This window comes from Oncorhynchus masou, unplaced genomic scaffold (assembly GCF_036934945.1).
Source record: "Oncorhynchus masou masou isolate Uvic2021 unplaced genomic scaffold, UVic_Omas_1.1 unplaced_scaffold_539, whole genome shotgun sequence".
Lineage (NCBI taxonomy): Eukaryota > Metazoa > Chordata > Actinopteri > Salmoniformes > Salmonidae > Oncorhynchus > Oncorhynchus masou.
This window is the reverse complement of record NW_027011801.1, coordinates 77,497-102,500: the sequence shown is the minus strand read 5'-3', so window position 1 is coordinate 102,500 and position 25,004 is coordinate 77,497. Positions and strand designations below refer to the sequence as shown.

General features: G+C 43.2%; 1 protein-coding gene across 3 annotated transcripts in view; it reads right to left on the bottom strand.

Moving 5' to 3' along the window:
* Nucleotides 1-24,025, bottom strand: part of LOC135535970 (dynactin subunit 1-like) — a 94,421-nt gene extending 70,396 nt beyond the window's left edge. Inside the window, exons 1-6 of one of the 3 annotated variants that reach the window (XM_064962372.1) lie at nucleotides 23,620-24,025; nucleotides 23,101-23,118; nucleotides 12,514-12,534; nucleotides 11,799-11,984; nucleotides 1,835-1,915; nucleotides 410-526 (exon numbers count right to left, since the gene is read on the bottom strand). In XM_064962372.1, coding sequence (XP_064818444.1) covers nucleotides 410-526; nucleotides 1,835-1,915; nucleotides 11,799-11,984; nucleotides 12,514-12,534; nucleotides 23,101-23,118; nucleotides 23,620-23,646 — 450 coding nt within the window. In that variant the 5' untranslated portion in view covers nucleotides 23,647-24,025. Of the gene's footprint in view, nucleotides 1-409; nucleotides 527-1,834; nucleotides 1,916-11,798; nucleotides 11,985-12,513; nucleotides 12,535-23,100 lie in introns of all 3 variants that reach the window. The other 2 variants (XM_064962373.1, XM_064962374.1) reach the window with 2 other exon arrangements.
* Nucleotides 24,026-25,004: the final 979 nt, after the last annotated feature.

The window sequence follows — 25,004 nt, the reverse complement described above, 5'->3', positions numbered from 1 at the left end:
CACTACTGATTTGATTAATGAGAGGTACTGTGAGGTAAAGTGATTAATGTGAGGTACTGTGAGGTAAAGTGATTAATGAGAGGTACTGTGAGGTAAAGTGATTAATGAGAGGTACTGTGAGGTAAACTGGTTAATTAGAGGTACTGTGAGGTAAACTGATGAATGAGGAGAGGTACTGTGAGGTAAAGTGATTAATGAGAGGTACTGTGAGGTAAAGTGATTAATGAGAGGTACTGTGAGGTAAACTGGTTAATTAGAGGTACTGTGAGGTAAACTGATGAATGAGGAGAGGTACTGTGAGGTAAAGTGATTAATGAGAGGTACTGTGAGGTAAACTGATGAATGAGAGGTACTGTGAGGTAAACTGATGAATGAGAGGTACTGTGAGGTAAAGTGATGGTTGCTTTACCTTCTTGGCCTCTTTGAGTTGTTTGGTCAGGTCGTTCTGCTGCTCCTGCATCTTGGTCTTCCATTCCTGCAGCTGCTCCAGCTGGATCTTATGTTTCTCCAGCTCCTTCAGCTTGACCTTCATCACAACAATAATAACAATAATATTATTATAAATAATAACAATAATATTATTATAAATGATGACAATAATAACAATAATATTATTATAAATAATACCAATAATAACAATAATATTATTATAAATAATACCAATAATACCAATAATATTATTATAAATAATAACAATAATAACAACAATATTATTATAAATAATAACAATAATATTATTATAAATAATAACAATAATAACAATAACAACAACATTATTATAAATAATAACAATAATAACAATAACAAAAATAATATTATTATAAATAATACCAATAATACCAATAATATTATTATAAATAATACCAATAATAACAATAATATTATTATAAATAATAACAATAATATTATTATAAATAATAACAATAATAACAATAACAACAACATTATTATAAATAATAACAATAATAACAATAACAAAAATAATATTATTATAAATGATGACAATAATAACAATAATATTATTATAAATAATACCAATAATAACAATAATATTATTATAAATAATAACAATAATACCAATAATATTATTATAAATAATAACAATAATAACAATAACAACAATAATATTATTATAAATAATAACATTAATAACAATAACAACAATAATATTATTATAAATAATAACAATAATAACAATAATTGTTATCATCTAAATCAACATTATCATTATAATACACTTTATTGATACATAGACAGCCACTGTAGAGGAAATATAAAACCCACCCATTGGTTGTTCCTCACCCAGAAACCCACCCATTGGTCACTCCCCACCCAGAAACCCACCCATTGGTCATTCCCCACCCAGAAACCCACCCATTGGTCACTCCCCACCCAGAAACCCACCCATTGGTCATTCCCCACCCAGAAACCCACCCATTGGTCACTCCCCACCCAGAAACCCACCCATTGGTTGTTCCTCACCCAGAAACCCACCCATTGGTCACTCCCCACCCAGAAACCCACCCATTGGTTGTTCCCCACCCAGAAACCCACCCATTGGTCACTCCCCACCCAGAAACCCCTGTGAACCATCCCCCATTCCCCCCCAGACCTGCTATGGTTCCTTGAAATGAAGTGAACGTCCCACACCTTAAAGTGATGTTATATGTTGACAATTATTAGAAAACAAGTCTGTTAATTCATAGTTATTTTGCAACAAAAAAAAGCCACACGTTTCAATGCATGCCACCGGAAATAACAACATCTAAATCATAAGAAACATAAGAATAATCATAATTAGGTATATGAATAAACATGATAGTAATAACGGAACCTTGTCCTCTGTCCTCTTCATCCTCAGAGTCTCTAACTTTTCCTCCAGATCCTTCACCTGACCTCGCAGAGACTCCTCCTCCTGGTGGGGAGGGAGGGAGAGGGGGAGAGAGGGGGGGGAGGGAGAGGGGGAGGGAGGGGGGAGGGAGGGAGGGAGAGGGGAGGGAGGGAGAGGGGAGGGAGGGAGTTAGGGAGGGAGAGGGGGAGAGAGGGGAGGGAGGGAGAGGGGGAGAGAGAGGGGAGAGAGAGAGAGATGCAGCTTAAGCCTCGACCTCTTCAACTTATACATTAATGAATTGGTGAGGGCACTAGAACAGTCCGCAGCACCCGGCCTCACCCTACTAGAATCTGAAGTCAAATGTCTACTGTTTGCTGATGATCTGGTTCTTTTGGTCTCCAACCAAGGAGGGCCTACAGCAGCACCTAGATCTTAGGCACATATTCTGTCAGACCTGAGACCTGACAGTAAATCTCAGTAAGACCAAAAATAATGGTGTTCCAAAAAAGGTCCAGTCGCCAGGACCACGAATACAAATTCCATCTAGACACCGTTGCCCTAGAGCACACAAAAAACTATACATACCTTGGCCTAAACATCAGCGCCACAGGTAACTTCCACAAAGCTGTGAACAATCTGAGAGACAAGGCAAGAAGGGCATTCTATGCCATCAAAAGGAACATAAATTTCAACATAGCAATTAGGATCTGGCTAAAAATACTTGAATCAGTCATAGAGCCCATTGCCCTTTATGGTTGTGAGGTCTGGGGTCCGCTCACCAACCAAGAATTCACTAAATGGGACAAACACCAAATTGAGATTCTGCATGCAGAATTCTGCAAAAAATACCCTATATGTACAACGTAAAACACCAAATAATGCATGCAGAGCAGAATTAGGCCGATACCCACTAATTATCAAAATCCAGAAAAGAGACGTTAAATTCTACAACCACCTAAAAGGAAGCAATTCCCAAACCTTCCATAACAAAGCCATCACCTACAGAGAGATGGACCTGGAGAAGAGTCCCCTAAGCAAGCTGGTCCTGGGGCTCTGTTCACAAACACAAACAGACCCCACAGTGGCAGAATACCTGACCACTGTGACTGACCCAAACTTAAGGAAAGCTTTGACTATGTACAGACTCAGTGAGCATAGCCTTGCTATTGAGAAAGGCCGCCGTAGGCAGACATGACTCTCAAGAGAAGACAGGCTATGTGCTCACTGCCCACAACATGAGGTGGGAACTGAGCTGCACTTCCTAACCATCTGCCAAATGCATGACCATATTAGAGACCCAATTTTGATAGACAGAGAGAGAGGTAGAGAGAGAGAGACAGAGAGAGAGACAGAGAGAGAGGCAGAGAGAGAGAGACAGACAGAGAGAGAGACAAAATGGGACAAACACCAAATTGAGACTCTGCACGCAGAATTCTGCAAAAATATCCTCCGTGTACAACGTAGAACACCAAATAGTGCATGCAGAGCAGAATTAGGCCGATACCCACTAATTATCAAAATCCAGAAAAGAGCTGTTAAATTCTATAACCACCTAAAAGGAAGCGATTCCCAAACCTTCCACAACAAAGCCATCACCTACGGAGAGATGAACCTGGAGAAGAGTCCCTAAGCAAGCTGGTCCTGGGGCTCTGTTCACAAACACAAACACACCCTACAGAGCCCCATGACAGCAGCACAATTAGACCCAACCAAATCATGAGAAAACAAAAAGATAATTACTTGACACATTGGAAAGAATTAACAAAAAAACAGAGCAAACTAGAATGCTATTTGGCCCTACACAGAGAGTACACAGCGGCAGAATACCTGACCACTGTGACTGACCCAAAATTAAGGAAAGCTTTGACTATGTACAGACTCAGCGAGCATAGCCTTGCTATTGAGAAAGGCCGCCGTAGGCAGACATGGCTCTCAAGAGAAGACAGGCTATGTGCTCACTGCCCACAAAATGAGGTGGAAACTGAGCTGCACTTCCTAACCTCCTGCCCAATGTATGACCATATTAGAGAGACATATTTCCCTCAGATTACACAGATCCACAAAGAATTCGAAAACAAATCCAATTTTGAAAAACTCCCATATCTACTGGGTGAAATTCCACAGTGTGCCATCAGAGCGGCAAGATTTGTGACCTGTTGCCACGAGAAAAGGGCAACCAGTGAGGAACAAACACCATTGTAAATACAACCCATATCTATGCTTATTTATTTTATCTTGTGTCCTTTCAAATTTGTACCTTGTAAAAACACTGTATATATATATATAATATGACATTTTCAATGTCTTTATTGTTTTGAAACTTCTGTATGTGTGATGTCTACTGTTAATTTTTATTGTTTACCTTACTTGCTTTGGCAATGTTAACACATGTTTCCCATGCCAATAAAGCCCCTTGAATTGACAGAGAGAGAGGCAGAGAGAGAGAGAGAGAGAGAGAGAGAGAGAGGTGGAGAGGTAGAGCGAGAGAGAGAGAGAGAGAGAGCGAGAGAGAGAGACAGAGAGAGACAGAGAGAGAGAGGGAGAGAGGTAGAAAGAGAGAGAGACAGAGAGACAGAGAGAGAGAGCGAGAGAGACAGAGAGCGCGAGAGAGGGAGAGAGAGAGAGGTAGAGAGAGAGAGACAGAGAGGTAGAGAGAGAGAGCGAGAGAGAGAGAGGTAGAGAGAGAGAGAGAGAGACAGAGAGACAGAGAGAGAGAGAGAGGGAGACAGAGAGAGACAGAGAGAGAGAGACAGAGAGAGACAGAGAGAGAGAGAGAGAGAGAGAGAGAGAGAGAGAGAGAGAGAGAGAAACAGAGGTAGAGAGAGAGAGACAGAGAGAGAGAGACAGAGAGAGAGACAGAGAGAGACAGAGAGAGAGAGACAGAGAGAGAGAGGGAGAGAGACAGAGAGAGAGAGAGGGAGAGAGAGACAGAGAGAGAGAGAGACAGAGAGAATGGTTAATACAGCTGTTGGGGCTGGTTAGGCAGCAGGGACACTAAAGAACTGACCGTGTTAATTGTTAGTGTGGAACAACACTCCAGATTAACATGAAGCCACACACACACACACACACACACACACACACACACACACACACACACACACACACACACACACACACACACACACACACTAAACACATCACACACACCCACCCACCCACACACACACACACCATCACATCACACCACCACACTAAACACACACGTAACATCACCACACACACTACACACATCACACACACACCAAACTATCAAACCACAGCACTGCACCTGAGTTGCCATAGCGACTTCCTCCTGAGAGAGAGCATGGATGAGACACTAATTATGACTATATACTGAGTGTATAAAACATTTTAAAAAACATGCTCTTTCTATGACACACTGACCAGGTGAAAGATATGATCCCTTATTGATGTAAATCCACTACAATCAGTGTAGATGAAGGGGAGGAGACATGTGGTTAAAGAAGGATTTTAATGCCTTGAGATAATTGAGACATGGATTGTGTTTGTGTGTCATTCAGAGGGTGAATGGGCAAGACAAAAGATTTGTGACTTTCAACATCGTATGGTGGTAGGTGCCAGGAGCACCGGTTGGTGTCAAGAACTACAACGCTGCTGGGTTTTTCACGCTCAACAGTTTCCTGTGTGTATCAAGAATGGTCCACCACCCAAAGGACATCCAGACAACTTGACACAACAGTGGGGAATCATTGGAGTCAACATGGGGCCAGCATCCCTGTGGAACGCTTTCAACACCTTGTAGAATCAACATGGGCCAGCATCCCTGTGGAACGCTTTAGACACTTTAGAGTCCACGCTTTAGAGTCCATGTCCCGACGAATTGAGGCGGTTCTTTACAGACCCTAACATGCGGACCACACCGCTCACGTCGCAAAATAAATGTACACATATACATATTCAATCAGCGCGTCGACGAGCGTCTGGGTAGCCAGGCTCTAAAACAGGTTCTATTTGTGACGCTTGAAGTCCCGCCTCTCCTATCTCCTCATTGGTTTTTCGGAGCATAAACCCACGTGATTGGAAGATGAACTGAGGTCCACACTCCAGTTGGTGGTGGTAACGCACCTTAAAGTTGGTTGCCAATGTCCAAAGAAGAAGACGGAGGAGACTAGAAACCAACTCGGTTTACCCTTTTATGTGTGGATTAATTGTCGGAGTAGAGGACCTTGTGCATTTCAGGTAAAATAACAACCCAATGTTTATATCCCAGGACAAAGTAGCTAGCAACAGCAAGCGAGCTGGCTAAATGTCCATGAATGTCTCATGCTTTTCTCCCCAAGTTAATATAGTTCAGATGGTTTTGATATTTCAACCTGCGTCTCCTGATCACATCTGATGAGACTAATAAATAATAAATAATAAATAAATAATAAATAAATGTGCAATAAATAAACCTGCTTGAGAGAGGTCTGGTCAGCATGTTAGGAGCGTCTGGGGAATTTGTGTTTTATTTTACTACGATGATGTCATTGTTGTAAAAATGTGGATTTACTATCATTTATTATTATTATAATCGTTTGAATTATTTAACTAGGCAAGTCAGAACAAATCCTTATTTACAATTTTTATTTTTATTTTTATTTTACCTTTATTTAACTAGGCAAGTCAGTTAGAAACAAATTCTTATTTTCAATGACGGCCTAGGAACAGTGGGTTAACTGCCTGTTCAGGGGCAGAACCACAGATTTGTACCTTGTCAGCTCGGGGGTTTGAACTTGCAACCTTCCGGTTACTAGTCCAACACTCTAACCACTAGGCTACCCTGCCACAATGACGGCCTTCCGCAGACAACGCTGGACCAATTGCGCGCCGCCCCTGTGGGACTCCCAATCACGGCCGGTTGTGATACAGCCTGGATTTACATACTATACAATACATTATGCTAACATTTTCAGAATAATTAGTTATGGTAAATACACTTCCTTTTTTTACCTCAGATTGGTGATGTTACCTCAGATTGGTGATGTTACCTCAGATTGGTGATGTTACTATTTGTCCTATAATGGGGTGGCAGGTAGCCTAGTGGTTAGAGTGTAGGGGCGGCAGGTAGCCTAGTGGTTAGAGTGTAGGGGCGGCAGGTAGCCTAGTGGTTAGAGTGTACGGGGGTGGCAGGTAGCCTAGTGGTTAGAGTGTAGGGGAGGCAGGTAGCCTAGTGGTTAGAGTGTAGAGGCGGCAGGTAGCCTAGTGGTTAGAGTGTAGGGGCGGCAGGTAGCCTAGTGGTTAGAGTGTAGAGGCGGCAGGTAGCCTAGTGGTTAGAGTGTAGGGGCGGCAGGTAGCCTAGTGGTTAGAGTGTACGGGGGTGGCAGGTAGCCTAGTGGTTAGAGTGTAGGGGAGGCAGGTAGCCTAGTGGTTAGAGTGTAGAGGCGGCAGGTAGCCTAGTGGTTAGAGTGTAGGGGCGGCAGGTAGCCTAGTGGTTAGAGTGTAGGGGCGGCAGGTAGCCTAGTGGTTAGAGTGTAGAGGTGGCAGGTAGCCTAGTGGTTAGAGTGTAGGGGCGGCAGGTAGCCTAGTGGTTAGAGTGTACGGGGGTGGCAGGTAGCCTAGTGGTTAGAGTGTAGGGGAGGCAGGTAGCCTAGTGGTTAGAGTGTAGAGGCGGCAGGTAGCCTAGTGGTTAGAGTGTAGGGGCGGCAGGTAGCCTAGTGGTTAGAGTGTAGGGGCGGCAGGTAGCCTAGTGGTTAGAGTGTAGAGGTGGCAGGTAGCCTAGTGGTTAGAGTGTAGAGGAGGCAGGGTAGCCTAGTGGTTAGAGTGTAGAGGTGGCAGGTAGCCTAGTGGTTAGAGTGTAGAGGAGGCTGGTAGCCTAGTGGTTAGAGTGTAGAGGAGGTAGGTAGTCTAGTGGTTAGAGTGTAGAGGAGGCAGGTAGCCTAGTGGTTAGAGTGTATAGGAGGCAGGTATTCTAGTTGTTAGAGTGTAGAGGAGGCAGGTAGCCTAGTGGTTAGAGTGTAGAGGTGGCAGGTAGCCTAGTGGTTAGAGTGTAGAGGAGGCAGGTAGCCTAGTGGTTAGAGTGTAGGGGCGGCAGGGTAGCCTAGTAGTTAGAGTGTAGGGGAGGCAGGTAGCCTAGTGGTTAGAGTGTAGGGGCGGCAGGTAGCCTAGTGGTTAGAGTGTAGAGGTGGCAGGGTAGCCTAGTGGTTAGAGTGTAGAGGCGGCAGGTAGCCTAGTGGTTAGAGTGTAGAGGAGGCAGGTAGCCTAGTGGTTAGAGTGTAGAGGTGGCAGGTAGCCTAGTGGTTAGAGTGTAGAGGTGGCAGGGTAGCCTAGTGTTTAGAGTGTAGAGGTGGCAGGGTAGCCTAGTGGTTAGAGTGTATAGGAGGCAGGTAGCCTAGTGGTTAGAGTGTAGAGGAGGCAGGTAGCCTAGTGGTTAGAGTGTAGAGGTGGCATGTAGTCTAGTTGTTAGAGTGTAGAGGAGGCAGGTAGCCTAGTGGTTAGAGTGTAGAGGTGGCAGGTAGCCTAGTGGTTAGAGTGTAGAGGAGGCAGGTAGCCTAGTGGTTAGAGTGTAGGGGCGGCAGGGTAGCCTAGTAGTTAGAGTGTAGGGGAGGCAGGTAGCCTAGTGGTTAGAGTGTAGGGGCGGCAGGTAGCCTAGTGGTTAGAGTGTAGAGGTGGCAGGGTAGCCTAGTGGTTAGAGTGTAGAGGCGGCAGGTAGCCTAGTGGTTAGAGTGTAGAGGAGGCAGGTAGCCTAGTGGTTAGAGTGTAGAGGTGGCAGGTAGCCTAGTGGTTAGAGTGTAGAGGTGGCAGGGTAGCCTAGTGTTTAGAGTGTAGAGGTGGCAGGGTAGCCTAGTGTTTAGAGTGTAGAGGTGGCAGGGTAGCCTAGTGGTTAGAGTGTAGAGGTGGCAGGGTAGCCTAGTGGTTAGAGTGTAGAGGTGGCAGGTAGCCTAGTGGTTAGAGTGTAGAGGTGGCAGGGTAGCCTAGTAGTTAGAGTGTTGGATCAGTAACCGAAAGGTTGCAAGTTCAAATCCCTAAGCTGACAAGGTAAAAATCTGTTGTTCTGCCCGTCATTGAAAATGAGAATTTGTTCTTAACTGACTTGCCTAGTTAAATAAAGGTATAAAATAAATAAATAATGATCAAGTGAAAACATGTTTTTTTTTGCAAATTTATTGAAAATGAAAAATAATATTAAAAAAGAAATATATTAAAATCACTTTTTACAGCGTTTAGTCTTTCTGGGTAAGTCTAAGAGCTGTGAGTCTTTCTGGGTAAGTCTAAGAGCTGTGAGTCTTTCTGGGTAAGTCTAAGAGCTTTGAGTCTTTCTGGGTAAGTCTCTAAGAGCTGTGAGTCTTTCTGGGTAAGTCTAAGAGCTGTGAGTCTTTCTGGGTAAGTCTCTAAGAGCTGTGAGTCTTTCTGGGTAAGTCTAAGAGCTGTGAGTCTTTCTGGGTAAGTCTAAGAGCTGTGAGTCTTTCTGGGTAAGTCTCTAAGAGCTGTGAGTCTTTCTGGTTCAGTCTCTAAGAGCTGGGAGTCTTTCTGGTTCAGTCTCTAAGAGCTGTGAGTCTTTCTGGGTAAGTCTCTAAGAGCTGTGAGTCTTTCTGGTTCAGTCTCTAAGAGCTGTGAGTCTTTCTGGGTAAGTCTCTAAGAGCTGTGAGTCTTTCTGGGTAAGTCTCTAAGAGCTGTGAGTCTTTCTGGGTAAGTCTAAGAGCTGTGAGTCTTTCTCGTTAAGTCTCTAAGAGCTGTGAGTCTTTCTGGGTAAGTCTAAGAGCTGTGAGTCTTTCTGGGTAAGTCTAAGAGCTGTGAGTCTTTCTTGTTAAGTCTCTAAGAGCTGTGAGTCTTTCTGGGTAAGTCCATAAGAGCTGAGTCTTTCTCATTAAGTCTCTAAGAGCTGTGAGTCTTTCTGGGTAAGTCTAAGAGCTGTGAGTCTTTCTGGGTAAGTCTCTAAGAGCTGTGAGTCTTTCTGGGTAAGTCTCTAAGAGCTGTGAGTCTTTCTGGGTAAGTCTCTAAGAGCTGTGAGTCTTTCTGGGTAAGTCTCTAAGAGCTGTGAGTCTTTCTGGGTAAGTCTCTAAGAGCTGTGAGTCTTTCTGGGTAAGTCTCTAAGAGCTGTGAGTCTTTCTGGGTAAGTCTCTAAGAGCTGTGAGTCTTTCTGGGTAAGTCTCTAAGAGCTGTGAGTCTTTCTGGGTAAGTCTCTAAGAGCTGTGAGTCTTTCTGGGTAAGTCTCTAAGAGCTGTGAGTCTTTCTGGGTAAGTCTCTAAGAGCTGTGAGTCTTTCTGGGTAAGTCTCTAAGAGCTGTGAGTCTTTCTGGGTAAGTCTCTAAGAGCTGTGAGTCTTTCTGGCTCAGCCTCTAAGAGCTGTGAGTCTTTCCACACCTGGATTGTACAATATTTGCATATTATTCTTCAAGCTCTGTCAAGTTGGTTGTTGATCACTGCTAGACATCCATTTTTAAGTATTGATTTTCAAGCAGATTTAAGTCAAAACTGTAACTTGGCCACTCAGGAACATTCGATGTCGTCTTGATATTTTTAATATTCCATTAAAAAAAATCTGCCGTTTCCAGCTACAATAGTCATTTACAACATGAACAATGTCTACACTGTATTTCTGATAAATTTGATGTTATTTTAATGGACCAAAAAAAGTGCTTTTCTTTCAAAAAACAAGGACATTTCTAAGTGACCCCAAACTTTTGAATGATAGTGTACGTTCTTGTTTGATATATATGCATGTATATAATTATATTGGGACAAGTTATCCTTCATCACATGACAGTATTTGTCCTGTATCCAATGCATGTAGTTTACATTAGGAAGAAGTAGAGTTCTAATTTAGTTTATTAATTTAACATCATATTAACCTTTCAATATTAGTTATCAACGAAAAGAAATTATCATGAACATCGGTGTCATTTTATAATATGCACGGGCGTGAAATTTGTGTGGATGAATCCCAAAACATAGTAGCTACACAGAGAAACACCACTAATCTGCCTATTAGTCATTATTAAACAGTTGATTTATTCCCTCGTTTGCAAACATGCGAGTTCACCTGTCATGTCCACAATGATGCAACAGCAAACCAGCAACGTGTGAGAGGAGTTGTACCGAAGGATCATTATTCTGGTCGCTGTCAACTTCATTCATTAACAGGTACTGAGGAGATCCATTATGTTACTTGTTTATTTGTTATTCGTGAGAGATGCTTTTATTTCTTTGCGTTAGTAGTTCACTGAATTGCTTAGTTTCTAACGCTGCTGCTACAAACGTCTGGCGCTCCGTAGAATGTAAATGCCGTATCACGTGATGCTGCTTTCAAACCTCATTCCAAATTGCGGTAACCTTAAATAAACGTTAATAAACTTTAATAAAAGTCCACACAAAGCGTCAAAACTACTGCACGCCACTGGGCGCGATCTCCATGACACTCCGATCGTGCTGCTCAGACCACAGCGCTACGGCAGTTCACAATGCTTATGCGAGCCGTGAGAATATTTGATTCTTGCAGGTATGAGGACGCCCACTAGATACAATAGTGCGTTGTTATACTGTAGCCTTAAAAAACACTGCTTCCAGCCGCCCCTGGTGGCCATTATACATGTTAAATATGTGTTAAAATCCTCCTGCGATGAAATGGGGCACATTAAAATCCGACATCTGTACTACAGAGTATAGCTAACATTTACACACTTAGACACCAGGTAAAATGAGTCTTTAAAAACATACAGAATCTGTATAGCTATTTGCTATAGCCTCCCGAGTGGCGCAGTGGTCTAAGGCATCGCAGTGCCACCTGAGATTCTGGGTTCTCCATGATATTACGGAGAAAAAATGAGGTAAAATTATATTTACATGTTTTTTTTTTTTATATGGCTTACTATATTTTGTACACTTCTAACCCAAGACTGTACACCTGTTAACAGGTGACTAAATGAGGAAGAACAGCTTGTGTTTACTGTGTCATTACACCTGAGGGTATTGCCTCACTCCAGTATCACAGTGAGCCATACAGTACAGTTAGTCATCCACTGTACCTTGCTGGGGAGTGGAGGTGGGGGGGCTGAAGGGGAGAGGAGCCCCCCGGGTGAGGGGATGATGGGGGCCCCCAGGGGGGTCTGTGCCGGGGTGGAAGGCTCGCTGCTGCTCATCTCTCCAGCCGAGGCAGACACAGACCCAGAGGGCCCCGCCTTGGAGGCTCCGGTTCCCACAGGACGGCTGGGCTGGAGGGGGAGAGAGGAAGACAAAGAAAGAGAGCGAGAGAGAGGAGTAAAGGGGGAGAGAGAGAGGAGAGAGAGGAAGAAAGGGAGAGAGAGAGGAGGAGAGAGGAGCAAAGGGAGAGAGAGAGGGGGAGAGGAGGAGGAGGAGAGGGGAGGAAAGAGAGAGAGAGAGAGGGAGAGAGAGAGGAGTAGAGAGGAGAGAAAGAGAGGAGGAGAGAGATGAAGGTTAGACCATCATGTCCCCAGCAAGGGGTTAGACACTGGGGACCAGACAAACACATCACTGTGAAATTTGGTATAGAAAATGTAATGTCTGGCAAAGCTTCTGACATTCACCAGAAGACAGATGGATTAATACAGACCTATGTAATAAAAATATTAGTTATGAGTGAGAAGAAAAACAATATATATATATATATATATAAAGAATAAAAAGAAAGATAAAAGTTTGAAAAACTTAGAAGTGAAAAAAATGACTGAGTTCACTCAAGAAGATAAGGAACAAAATGGCTCTGTAGAAGATTGGGCTCACCTTGGGCCTTCTGGCCGTAGTCTGGAGAGCAGTGGAGAGGACAAGAGAGGAGAGGAGAAGACAGGAAGAGAGGAAGAGAGAGGAGAGGAGGGGAGAGGAAGAGAGAGGAGAGGAGAAGAGAGGAGAGGAGAAGACAGGAAGAGAGAGGAGAGGAGGGGAGAGGAAGAGAGAGGAGAGGTTAGGAGAGGAAGAGAGAGAGGAGAGGATAGGAGAGGAAGAGAGAGAGAGGAGAGGTTAGGAGAAGAAGAGATAGGAGAGGAAGAGAGAGGAGAGGAAGAGAGAGAGAGGAGAGGTTAGGAGAAGAAGAGAGAGGAGAGGAAGAGAGAGGAGAGGTTAGGAGAAGAAGAGAGAGGAGAGGAAGGGAGAGGAGAGGAGAAGACAGGAAGAGAGAGGAGAGGAGAAGACAGGAAGAGAGAGGAGAGGAGGGGAGAGGAAGAGAGAAGAGAGGAAGGGAGAGGAAGAGAGAGGAGAGGAGAAGATATGAGAGGAAGAGAGAGGAGAGGTTAGGAGAAGAAGATAGAGGAGAGGTTAGGAGAAGAAGAGAAAGGAGAGGTTAGGAGAAGAAGATAGAGGAGAGGTTAGGAGAAGAAGAGAAAGGAGAGGTTAGGAGAGGAAGAGTGAGGAAAAGAGGGGAGAGGAAGAGAGAGGAGAGGTTAGGAGAAGAATGGGAGAGGAGAGATTAGGAGAGGAAGAGAGAGGCGAGGTTAGGAGAGGAAGAGAGATGAGAGGTTAGGAGAGGAAGAGAGAGGAGAGGTTAGGAGAGGAAGAGAGAGGAGAGGTTAGGAGAAGAAGAGCGAGGAGAGGTTAGGAGAAGAAGAGAGAGGAGAGGAAGAGAGAGGAAGAGTGAGGAAAAGAGGGGAGAGGAAGAGAGAGGAGAGGTTAGGAGAAGAATGGGAGAGGAGAGATTAGGAGAGGAAGAGAGAGGCGAGGTTAGGAGAGGAAGAGAGATGAGAGGTTAGGAGAGGAAGAGAGAGGAGAGGTTAGGAGAGGAAGAGAGAGGAGAGGTTAGAAGAGGAAGAGAGAGGAGAGGTTAGGAGAAGAAGAGAGGAGAGGAATAGAGAGGAGAGGTTAGGAGAAGAAGAGAGAGGAGAGGTTAGAGAAGAGAGATGAGAGGTTAGGAGAGGAAGAGATAGGAGAGGTTAGGAGAGGAAGAGGAGGAGAGGTTAGGAGAGGAAGAGATACGAGAGGATAGGAGAGGAAGAGACATGAAGAGATAGGAGAGGAAGAGAGAGGAGAGGTTAGGAGAGTAAGATATAGGAGAGGTTAGGAGAGGAAGAAAGGGGAAGAGAGAGGAGAGGATTGGAAAGGAAGAGAGAGGAGAAGTAAGGAGAGGAAGAGAAGGGAGAAGTTATGAGAGGAAAAGAGAGGAGAGGTTAGGAGAGGAAGATATAAGAGAGGTTAGGAGAGTTAAAGACAGGAAGAGATAGGAGAGGAGAGGAAGAGACAGGAAGAGAGAGGAGAAAAAGCACCAACAGAAGGGTTAGTGGCATGCTGAAACCAGGTATAACATCAGTACAGTCAGATCAGCTGATGAGGACAAGACAGGAAGTCTGACAACCACATCACATGTTGTCTAAAGCATAACACAGCCGTTCATCACCTTCTGAGTGGTTCTACAAATGTCTCCACCGCAAGACAAGTGAACAGGGTATAACATGATGAACAGGTTATAGCATGATGAACAGGCTATAGCATGATGAACAGGTTATAGCATGATGAACAGGCTATAGCATGATGAACAGGTTATAGCATGATGAACAGGTTATAGCATGATGAACAGGTTATAGCATGATGAACAGGTTATAGCATGATGAACAGGTTATAGCATGATGAACAGGTTATAGCATGATGTACAGGTTATAGCATGATGAACAGGTTATAGAATAATGAACAGGCTATAGCATGATGAACAGGTTATAGCATGATGAACAGGTTATAGCATGATGAACAGGTTATAGCATGATGAACAGGTTATAGCATGATGAACAGGTTATAGCATGATGAACAGGTTATAGCATGATGTACAGGTTATAGAATGATGAACAGGTTATAGCAGGATCACAGGACACCACACTGATGTTTTCTTGGCGATTGTTCGCTGAGCTAGAGTGCCTCTTGTTCTAACATTCCTCCTGAAAGCCTCTGTGTCTGGCAGTTGGTCTCTGGCCACACATAGTTCAACCTCAGTGAGACAAAGAGACAGAGACTATCTGGTAAATGACTGGTAGCACCAGCGTCTTTCTGATAAATGACTGCATTGTGTCCGTAGGGGGAAACAACATGTCTGATGCAGACAGGAGGGAGTGAACCTTAACCCTAACTCCTCTGACCCCACCGATGGGATTTAGTTAGATCACTACACTGGTAGAAAAAAGGGTTCCAAAAAGGGTTCTTCGGATGTCACCGTAGGAGAACCCTTTTTGGTTCCAGGTAGAACCCTTTTTGGTTCCAGGTAGAAACCCTATGATGAAAGGGATCCTCACGGAACCAAAAAGGGTTCTACCTAGAACCAAAAGAGTTCTACCTAGAACCAAAAGAGTTCTACCTAGAACCAAAAGAGTTCTACCTGGAACCAAAAAGGGTTCTACCTGGAACCAAAAGAGTTCTACCTAGAACCAAAAGAGTTCTACCTGGAACCAAAAAGGGTTCTACCAGGAACCAAAATAATTCTACCTAGAACCAAAAGAGTTCTACCTAGAACCAAAAGAGTTCTACCTGGAACCAAAAAGGGTTCTACCAGGAACCAAAATAATTCTACCTAGAACCAAAAGAGTTCTACCTAGAACCAAAAGAGTTCTACCTGGAACCAAAAAGTGTTCCTTCAACAAGTTATCCTATAGCGACAGGCGTAGACCCCTTTTAAGTTCAACATGGCCCCTTTTGTTCTAAGAGTGGAGTAGAATATGGGCAGCTGAGGAGCGTTGTCCTGCCGTCATCTGGGTCAGGAGGTAGATGGAATCCATCCTTCAGGTTAACATGACTACATGTCATAGACTACGGGGCCAATGAACCCCATTCTCTCTTTTTTCCCGACGCTTTTGACCTGTCTGTGATACCGTATCTTAGAGGATATGATGTCACAGTGAGGCAACGTCCTCCCTCTTTATATGAATAAGGACACAATGGCATGAGATTCAAATGAACGTGTGGGGCAATGTGGCTATATTTAAATAGAAACACTATAGTGATTGCAAAATAACGACACAAAAAATAACTCTCTCTCTCCAACACAACTCTTGTAAAACAACTAGGTCTTATTATGGTATGTAAAACAACTCTTGTAAAACAGTTAGGTCTTATTATGGTATGTAAAACAGCTAGGTCTTATTATGGACTGGTATGTAAAACAGCTAGGTCTTATTATGGTATGTAAAACAACTCTTGTAAAACAGTTAGGTCTTATTATGGACTGGTATGTAAAACAACTCTTGTAAAACAGTTAGGTCTTATTATGGTATGTAAAACAACTCTTGTAAAACAGCTAGGTCTTATTATGGTATGTAAAACAGCTCTTGTAAAACAGCTAGGTCTTATTATGATATGTAAAACAACTCTTGTAAAACAGTTAGGTCTTATTATGGTATGTAAAACAACTCTTGTAAAACAGTTAGGTCTTATTATGGTATGTAAAACAACTCTTGTAAAACAGCTAGGTCTTATTATGGTATGTAAAACAGCTCTTGTAAAACAGCTAGGTCTTATTATGGTATGTAAAACAACTCTTGTAAAACAGTTAGGTCTTATTATGGTATGTAAAACAACTCTTGTAAAACAGTTAGGTCTTATTATGGTATGTAAAACAACTCTTGTAAAACAGCTAGGTCTTATTATGGTATGTAAAACAACTCTTGTAAAACAGCTAGGTCTTATTATGGTATGTAAAACAACTCTTGTAAAACAGCTAGGTCTTATTATGGTATGTAAAACAGCTCTTGTAAAACAGCTAGGTCTTATTATGGACTGGTATGTAAAACAGCTAGGTCTTATTATGGTATGTAAAACAACTCTTGTAAAACAGCTAGGTCTTATTATGGACTGGTATGTAAAACAACTCTTGTAAAAGAGCTAGGTCTTATTATGTTATGTAAAACAACTCTTGTAAAACAGCTAGGTCTTATTATGGTATGTAAAACAACTAGGTCTTATTATGGTATGTAAAACAACTCTCGTAAAACAGCTAGGTCTTATTATGGACTGGTATGTAAAACAGCTAGGTCTTATTATGGTATGTAAAACAACTCTTGTAAAACAGCTAGGCCTTATTATGGTATGTAAAACAACTCTCGTAAAACAGCTAGGTCTTATTATGGTATGTAAAACAACTCTCGTAAAACAGCTAGGTCTTATTATGGTATGTAAAACAACTCTTGTAAAACTGGCTCTGAACGAACTTTATTTAACTCTTTGCAAACTGGAAACCATTTATCCGGAGGCTGCATTCATCGTTGTTGGGGATTTTAACAAGGCTAATCTGAAAACAAGACTCCCTAAATTTTATCAGCATATCGATTGCGCAACCAGGGGCGGAAAAACCTTGGATCACTGTTACTCTAACTTCCGCGACGCATATAAGGCCCTGCCCCGCCCCCCTTTCGGAAAAGCTGACCACGACCCCATTTTGCTGATACCTGCCTACAGACAAAAGCTAAAAAAAGAAGCTCCCACGCTGAGGTCTGTCCAACGCTGGTCCGACCAAGCTGACTCCACACTCCAAGACTGCTTCCATCACGTGGACTGGGACATGTTTCGTATTGCGTCAAATAACAACATTGACGAATACGCTGATTCGGTGTGCGAGTTCATTAGAACTTGTGTTGAAGATGCCGTTCCCATAGCAACGATTAAAACATTCCCTAACCAGAAACCTTGGATTGATGGCAGCATTCGTGTGAAACTGAAAGCGCGAACCACTGCTTTCAATCAGGGCAAGGTGTCTGGTAACATGACTGAATACAAACAATGCAGCTATTCCCTCCGTAAGGCTATCAAACAAGCTAAGCGTCAGTACAGAGACAAAGTAGAATCCCAATTCAACGTCTCAGTCACAAGAGGCATGTGGCAGGGTCTACAGTCAATCACGGACTACAGGAAGAAATCCAGCCCAGTCACGGACCAGGATGTCTTGCTCCCCGGAAGACTAAATAACTTTTTTTCCTGCTTTGAGGACAATACAGTGCCACTGACACAGCCTGCAACGGAAAAATGCGGTCTCTCCTTCACTGCAGCCGAGGTGAGTAAAACATTTAAACGTGTTAACCCTCGCAAGGCTGCAGGCCCAGACGGCATCCCCAGCCGCGCCCTCAGAGCATGCGCAGACCAGCTGGCTGGTGTGTTTACGGACATATTCAATCAATCCCTATACCAGTCTGCTGTTCCCACATGCTTCAAGAGGGCCACCATCGTTCCTGTTCCCAAGAAAGCTAAGGTAACTGAGCTAAACGACTACCGCCCCGTAGCACTCACTTCCGTCATCATGAAGTGCTTTGAGAGACTAGTCAAGGACCATATCGCCTCCACCCTACCTGACTCCCTAGACCCACTCCAATTTGCTTACCGCTCAAATAGGTCCACAGACGATGCAATCTCAACCACACTGCACACTGCCCTAACCCATCTGGACAAGAGGAATACCTATGTGAGAATGCTGTTCATCGACTACAGCTCGGCATTCAACACCATAGTACCCTCCAAGCTCGTCATCAAGCTCGAGACCCTGGGTCTCGACCCCGCCCTGTGCAACTGGGTACTGGACTTCCTGACGGGCCGCCCCCAGGTGGTGAGGGTAGGTAACAACATCTCCTCCCCGCTGATCCTCAACACTGGTGCCCCACAAGGGTGCGTTCTGAGCCCTCTCCTGTACTCCCTGTTCACCCACGACTGCGTGGCCACGCACGCCTCCAACTCAATCATCAAGTTTGCGGACGACACAACAGTGGTAGGCTTGATTACCAACAACGACGAGACGGCCTACAGGGAGGATGTGAGGGCCCTCGGAGTGTGGTGTCAGGAAAATAACCTCACACTCAACGTCAACAAAACTAAGGAGATGATTGTGGACTTCAGGAAACAGCAGAGGGAACACCCCCCTATCCACATCGATGGAACAGTAGTGGAGAGAGTAGCAAGTTTTAAGTTCCTCGGCATACACATCACAGACAAACTGAATTGGTCCACTCACACAGACAGCATCGTGAAGAAGGCGCAGCAGCTCCTCTTCAACCTCAGGAGGCTGAAGAAATTCAGCTTGTCACCAAAAGCACTCACAAACTTCTACAGAGGCACAATCGAGAGCATCCTGGCGGGCTGTATCACCGCCTGGTACGGCAACTGCTCCGCCCTCAACCTTAAGGCTCTCCAGAGGGTAGTGAGGTCTTCACAACGCATCATCGGGGGCAAACTACCTGCCCTCCAGGACACCTACACCACCCGATGTTACAGGAAGGCCATAAAGATCATCAAGGACATCTACCACCCGAGCCACTGCCTGTTCACCCCGCTACCATCCAGAAGGCGAGGTAAGGACAGGTGCATCAAAGCTGGGACCGAGAGACTGAAAAACAGCTTCTATCTCAAGGCCATCAGACTGTTAAACAGCCACCACTAACATTGAGTGGCTGCTGCCTACACACTGACACTGACTCAACTCCAGCCACTTTAATAATGGGAATTGATGGGAAATGTTGTAAATATATCACTAGCCACTTTAAACAATGCTACCTTATATAATGTTACTTACCCTACATTATTCATCTCATATGCATACGTATATACTGTACTCTATATCATCGACTGCATCCTTATGTAATACATGTATCACTAGCCACTTTAACTATGCCACTTTGTTTACATACTCATCTCACATGTATATACTGTACTCGATACCATCTACTGTATCTTGCCTATGCTGCTCTGTACCATCACTCATTCATATATCCTTATGTACATATTCTTTATCCCCTTACACTGTGTATAAGACAGTAGATTAGGAATTGTTAGTTAGATTACTTGTTGGTTATTACTGCATTGTCGGAACTAGAAGCACAAGCATTTTGCTACACTCGCATTAACATCTGCTAACCATGTGTATGTTACAAATAAAATTTGATTTGATTTGATTTGATTTGAGCTAGGTCTTATTATGGACTGGTATGTAAAACAGCTAGGTCTTATTATGGTATGTAAAACAACCCTTGTAAAACAGCTAGGTCTTATTATGGACTGGTATGTAAAACAGCTAGGTCTTATTATGGTATGTAAAACAACTCTTGTAAAACAGCTAGGTCTTACTATGGACTGGTATGTAAATCAGCTAGGTCTTATTATGGTATGTAAAACAGCTAGGTCTTATTATGGTATGTAAAACAACTCTTGTAAAACATATAGGTCTTATTATGGTATGTAAAACAACTCTTGTAAAACAGCTAGGTCTTATTATGGACTGGTATGTAAAACAACTCTTGTAAAACAGTTAGGTCTTATTATGGTATGTAAAACAACTCTTGTAAAACAGCTAGGTCTTAGTATGGTATGTAAAACGACTCTTGTAAAACAGCTAGGTCTTATTATGGTTTATAAAACAACTCTCGTAAAACAGCTAAGTCTTATTATGGTATGTAAAACAACTCTTGTAAAACATATAGGTCTTATTATGGTATGTAAAACAACTCTTGTAAAACAGCTAGGTCTTATTATGGACTGGTATGTAAAACAACTCTTGTAAAACAGTTAGGTCTTATTATGGTATGTAAAACAACCCTTGTAAAACAGCTAGGTCTTATTATTGTATGTAAAACAACTCTTGTAAAACAGCTAGGTCTTATTATGGTATGTAAAATGACTCTTGTAAAACAGCTAGGTCTTATTATGGTATGTAAAACAACTCTCGTAAAACAGCTAGGTCTTATTATGGTATGTAAAACAACTCTTGTAAAACAGTTAGGTCTTATTATGGACTGGTATGTAAAACAGCTAGGTCTTATTATGGACTGGTATGTAAAACAGCTAGGTCTTATTATGGTATGTAAAACAGCTAGGTCTTATTATGGTATGTAAAACAACTCTCGTAAAACAGCTAGGTCTTATTATGGTATGTAAAACAACTCTCGTAAAACAGCTAGGTCTTATTATGGACTGGTATGTAAAACAGCTAGGTCTTATTATGGTATGTAAAACAACTCTCGTAAAACAGCTAGGTCTTATTATGGACTGGTATGTAAAACAGCTAGGTCTTATTATGGACTGGTATGTAAAACAGCTAGGTCTTATTATGGTATGTAAAACAACTCTTGTAAAACAGCTAGGTCTTAGTATGGTATGTAAAACGACTCTTGTAAAACAGCTAGGTCTTATTATGGTTTATAAAACAACTCTCGTAAAACAGCTAAGTCTTATTATGGTATGTAAAACAGCTAGGTCTTATTATGGTATGTAAAACAACTCGTAAAACAGCTAGGTCTTATTATGGTATGTAAAACAGCTAGGTCTTTTTATGGACTGGTATGTAAAACAACTCTTGTTAAACAGCTAGGTCTTATTATGGTATGTAAAACAGCTAGGTCGTATTATGGTATGTAAAACAGCTAGGTCGTATTATGGTATGTAAAACAGCTAGGTCGTATTATGGTATGTAAAACAGCTAGGTCGTATTATGGTATGTAAAACAGCTAGGTCGTATTATGGTATGTAAAACAACTCTCGTAAAACAGCTAGGTCGTATTATGGTATGTAAAACAGCTAGGTCGTATTATGGTATGTAAAACAACTCTCGTAAAACAGCTGGGTCGTATTATGGTATGTAAAACAGCTAGGTCGTATTATGGTATGTAAAACAGCTAGGTCTTATTATGGTATGTAAAACAGCTAGGTCTTATTATGGTATGTAAAACAGCTAGGTCTTATTATGGTATGTAAAACAACTCTCGTAAAACAGCTAGGTCGTATTATGGTATGTAAAACAGCTAGGTCATATTATGGTATGTAAAACAGCTAGGTCTTATTATGGTATGTAAAACAACTCTCGTAAAACAGCTAGGTCGTATTATGGTATGTAAAACAACTCTCGTAAAACAGCTAGGTCGTATTATGGTATGTAAAACAACTCTCGTAAAACAGCTAGGTCGTATTATGGTATGTAAAACAGCTAGGTCTTATTATGGTATGTAAAACAGCTAGGTCTTATTATGGTATGTAAAACAGCTAGGTCTTATTATGGTATGTAAAACAACTCTCGTAAAACAGCTAGGTCGTATTATGGTATGTAAAACAGCTAGGTCATATTATGGTATGTAAAACAGCTAGGTCTTATTATGGTATGTAAAACAGCTAGGTCGTATTATGGTATGTAAAACAGCTAGGTCGTATTATGGTATGTAAAACAGCTAGGTCGTATTATGGTATGTAAAACAGCTAGGTCGTATTATGGTATGTAAAACAGCTAGGTCGTATTATGGTATGTAAAACAGCTAGGTCGTATTATGGTATGTAAAACAGCTAGGTCTTATTATGGTATGTAAAACAGCTAGGTCTTATTATGGTATGTAAAACAGCTAGGTCGTATTATGGTATGTAAAACAGCTAGGTTGTATTATGGTATGTAAAACAGCTGGGTCGTATTATGGTATGTAAAACAGCTAGGTCTTATTATGGTATGTAAAACAGCTAGGTCGTATTATGGTATGTAAAACAGCTAGGTCGTATTATGGTATGTAAAACAGCTAGGTCGTATTATGGTATGTAAAACAGCTAGGTCGTATTATGGTATGTAAAACAGCTAGGTCGTATTATGGTATGTAAAACAGCTAGGTCGTATTATGGTATGTAAAACAGCTGGGTCGTATTATGGTATGTAAAACAGCTAGGTCTTATTATGGACTGGTATGTAAAACAGCTAGGTCTTATTATGGACTGGTATGTAAAACAGCTAGGTCTTATTATGGTATGTAAAACAGCTAGGTCTTATTATGGTATGTAAAACAGCTAGGTCGTATTATGGTATGTAAAACAGCTAGGTCTTATTATGGTATGTAAAATTGGTCTGTTATAAAACCATTTGTAAGTCACTGGAAGTCCGTCTGAATTAGATGTAATGACTAAATGACTGAAATGTCAGTGTACTTCCTGAATAGACTGGCATTGATCCAAACACCCAATCAACCTGAACTAATTCACGAGCTGTTAACATATTCTAATGAGCTGTTAACATATTCCAATGCATGTTAACACATTCTAATGAGCTGGTAACATATTCTAATGAGCTGTTAACGTATTCTAATGCACGGTTAACATATTCCAATGCACGGTTAACATATTCTAATGAGCTGGTAACATATTCTAATGAGCTGTTAACATATTCTAATGAGCTGTTAACATATTCTAATGAGCTGTTAACATAACCCAGGAGCTATATTCTACATAGGCAGATAATTATACAACAACAATATCAAACAGACACGTTTCCATAATCCCCTAATGAAATGAGGTGTGTATTCAGCACCTATCTAGATCACAGCTCCGTTAACACACATTTACCAACTAAAAGATGACAACAACAACATCCCATAATAAACATCATCAGATGGTGCTCTGTACCTTCCTGGGGGCAGGAGTCTGTCTCATCATATTGGCAAGAGAAGAAGAAACACACACGGTCACACACACACACACACACACACACACACACACACACACACACACACACACACACACACACACACACACACACACACACACTAGGATGAGAGATACTCAGTTACACATTGTGAGAGCACACAGACGGACAGACAGACAGCCAACAGACAGACAGACAGACAGACAGACAGACAGAGAGCCAACAGACAGACAGACAGACAGACAGACAGACAGACAGACAGACAGACAGACAGACGGTCAGACGGCCAGTCAGTGAGGTAGGCAGACAGACAGACAGACAGACAGCCAACAGACAGACAGACAGACGGTCAGACGGCCAGTCAGTGAGGTAGGCAGACAGACAGCCAACAGACAGCAGGCAGTAGCAGCTCAGTTCAGCTCAGACAAGGAAGCTGTAGCTGTGCTAATGGCCGCAGATCAGACTCCTTTTTGTTTCTCGCAGCCAGCCCCTCTAGAAACCTTTCTGTTTAGTCCTTTCTGCTCCATCCGTGATACAGGGTTGGGTTGCCAGTCGTATAATCACAACGCTCCACTCTGCTCTGCAGGGTTGCCAGATTGTATAGTTTCCTTCCCCAGACCTTCCCTCTTCTCTGTCTGATTAATTCTCTCTCTCTGATCTGGCATCCTACTGTGATGAAAAAGGCTAACGCTGTTCTGTTCACCATCCACCTCTCTGTTCTGTTCACACAGAGAAACCTCCCCTCTCCGGCTCGCTCTATCGCTCTCCTGCTCTGTGTCCCTCCTTTTCTCTTTCTCACTCACTCTCAATCTTCCCCTTGCTCTCTCCTGTACTCTGTCCCTCCCTTTCTCTCTCTTTCTCTCTCCTGCTCTCTGTGTCTCTCTTTCTCTCTTCTCTTGTGTTCATGGTGATCTGCCAACCACTACCCTGCTCGTACATTACATCATTACTCTGCCCCCCTCCCAGACAGATGGACAGAGAAGTGGGAGGAGTGAGTTCGTGAGAGGGGGAAGGAGGAGAGAGGTGGAGAGCAGGAGGGAGGTGGAGAGAGGGGAGGGAGGAGAGAGCTGGAGAGCAGGAGAAGGGAGGTGGAGAGAGGGGGAGGAGAGAGCTGGAGAGAGGGGAGGGAGGAGCGATGTGGAGAGAGGGAGGTAGGAGAGATGTGGAGAGAGGGGGAGGTAGGAGAGATGTGGAGGGTGGAGGGAGGAGAGATGTGGAGAGGGGGAGAGAGGGGAGGTAGGAGAGATGTGGAGAGGGGAGGGAGGAGCGATGTGTAGAGGGGGAGAGAGGGGAGGTAGGAGAGATGTGGAGAGGGGAGGTAGGAGCCATGTGGAGAGAGGGGAGGTAGGAGAGATGCGGAGAGAGGGGAGGTAGGAGAGATGTGGAGGGTGGAGGGAGGAGAGATGTGGAGAGGGGGAGAGAGGGGAGGTAGGAGAGATGTGGAGAGGGGAGGGAGGAGCGATGTGGAGAGGGGGAGAGAGGGGGAGGTAGGAGAGATGTGGAGAGGGGAGGTAGGGAGCGATGTGGAGAGAGGGGGAGAGAGGGGAGGCAGGAGCGATGTGGAGAGAGGGGGAGAGAGGGGAGGGAGGAGCGATGTGGAGGGTGGAGGGAGGAGAGATGTGGAGAGGAGAGGGAGAATAAAGAGAAATAAAGACAAATGAAATGAGCAGAGGGAGGGTAGAGGAGGGGTAAGGTGATGTATTGAAGGGAGGGTAGAGGAGGGGTATGGCGATGTATTGAAGGGAGGTTAGAGGAGGGGTAAGGTGATGTATTGAAGGGAGGTTAGAGGAGGGGTAAGGTGATGTATTGAAGGGAGGGTAGAGGAGGGGTAAGGTGATGTATTGAAGGGAGGGTAGAGGAGGGCTATGGTGATGTATTGAAGGGA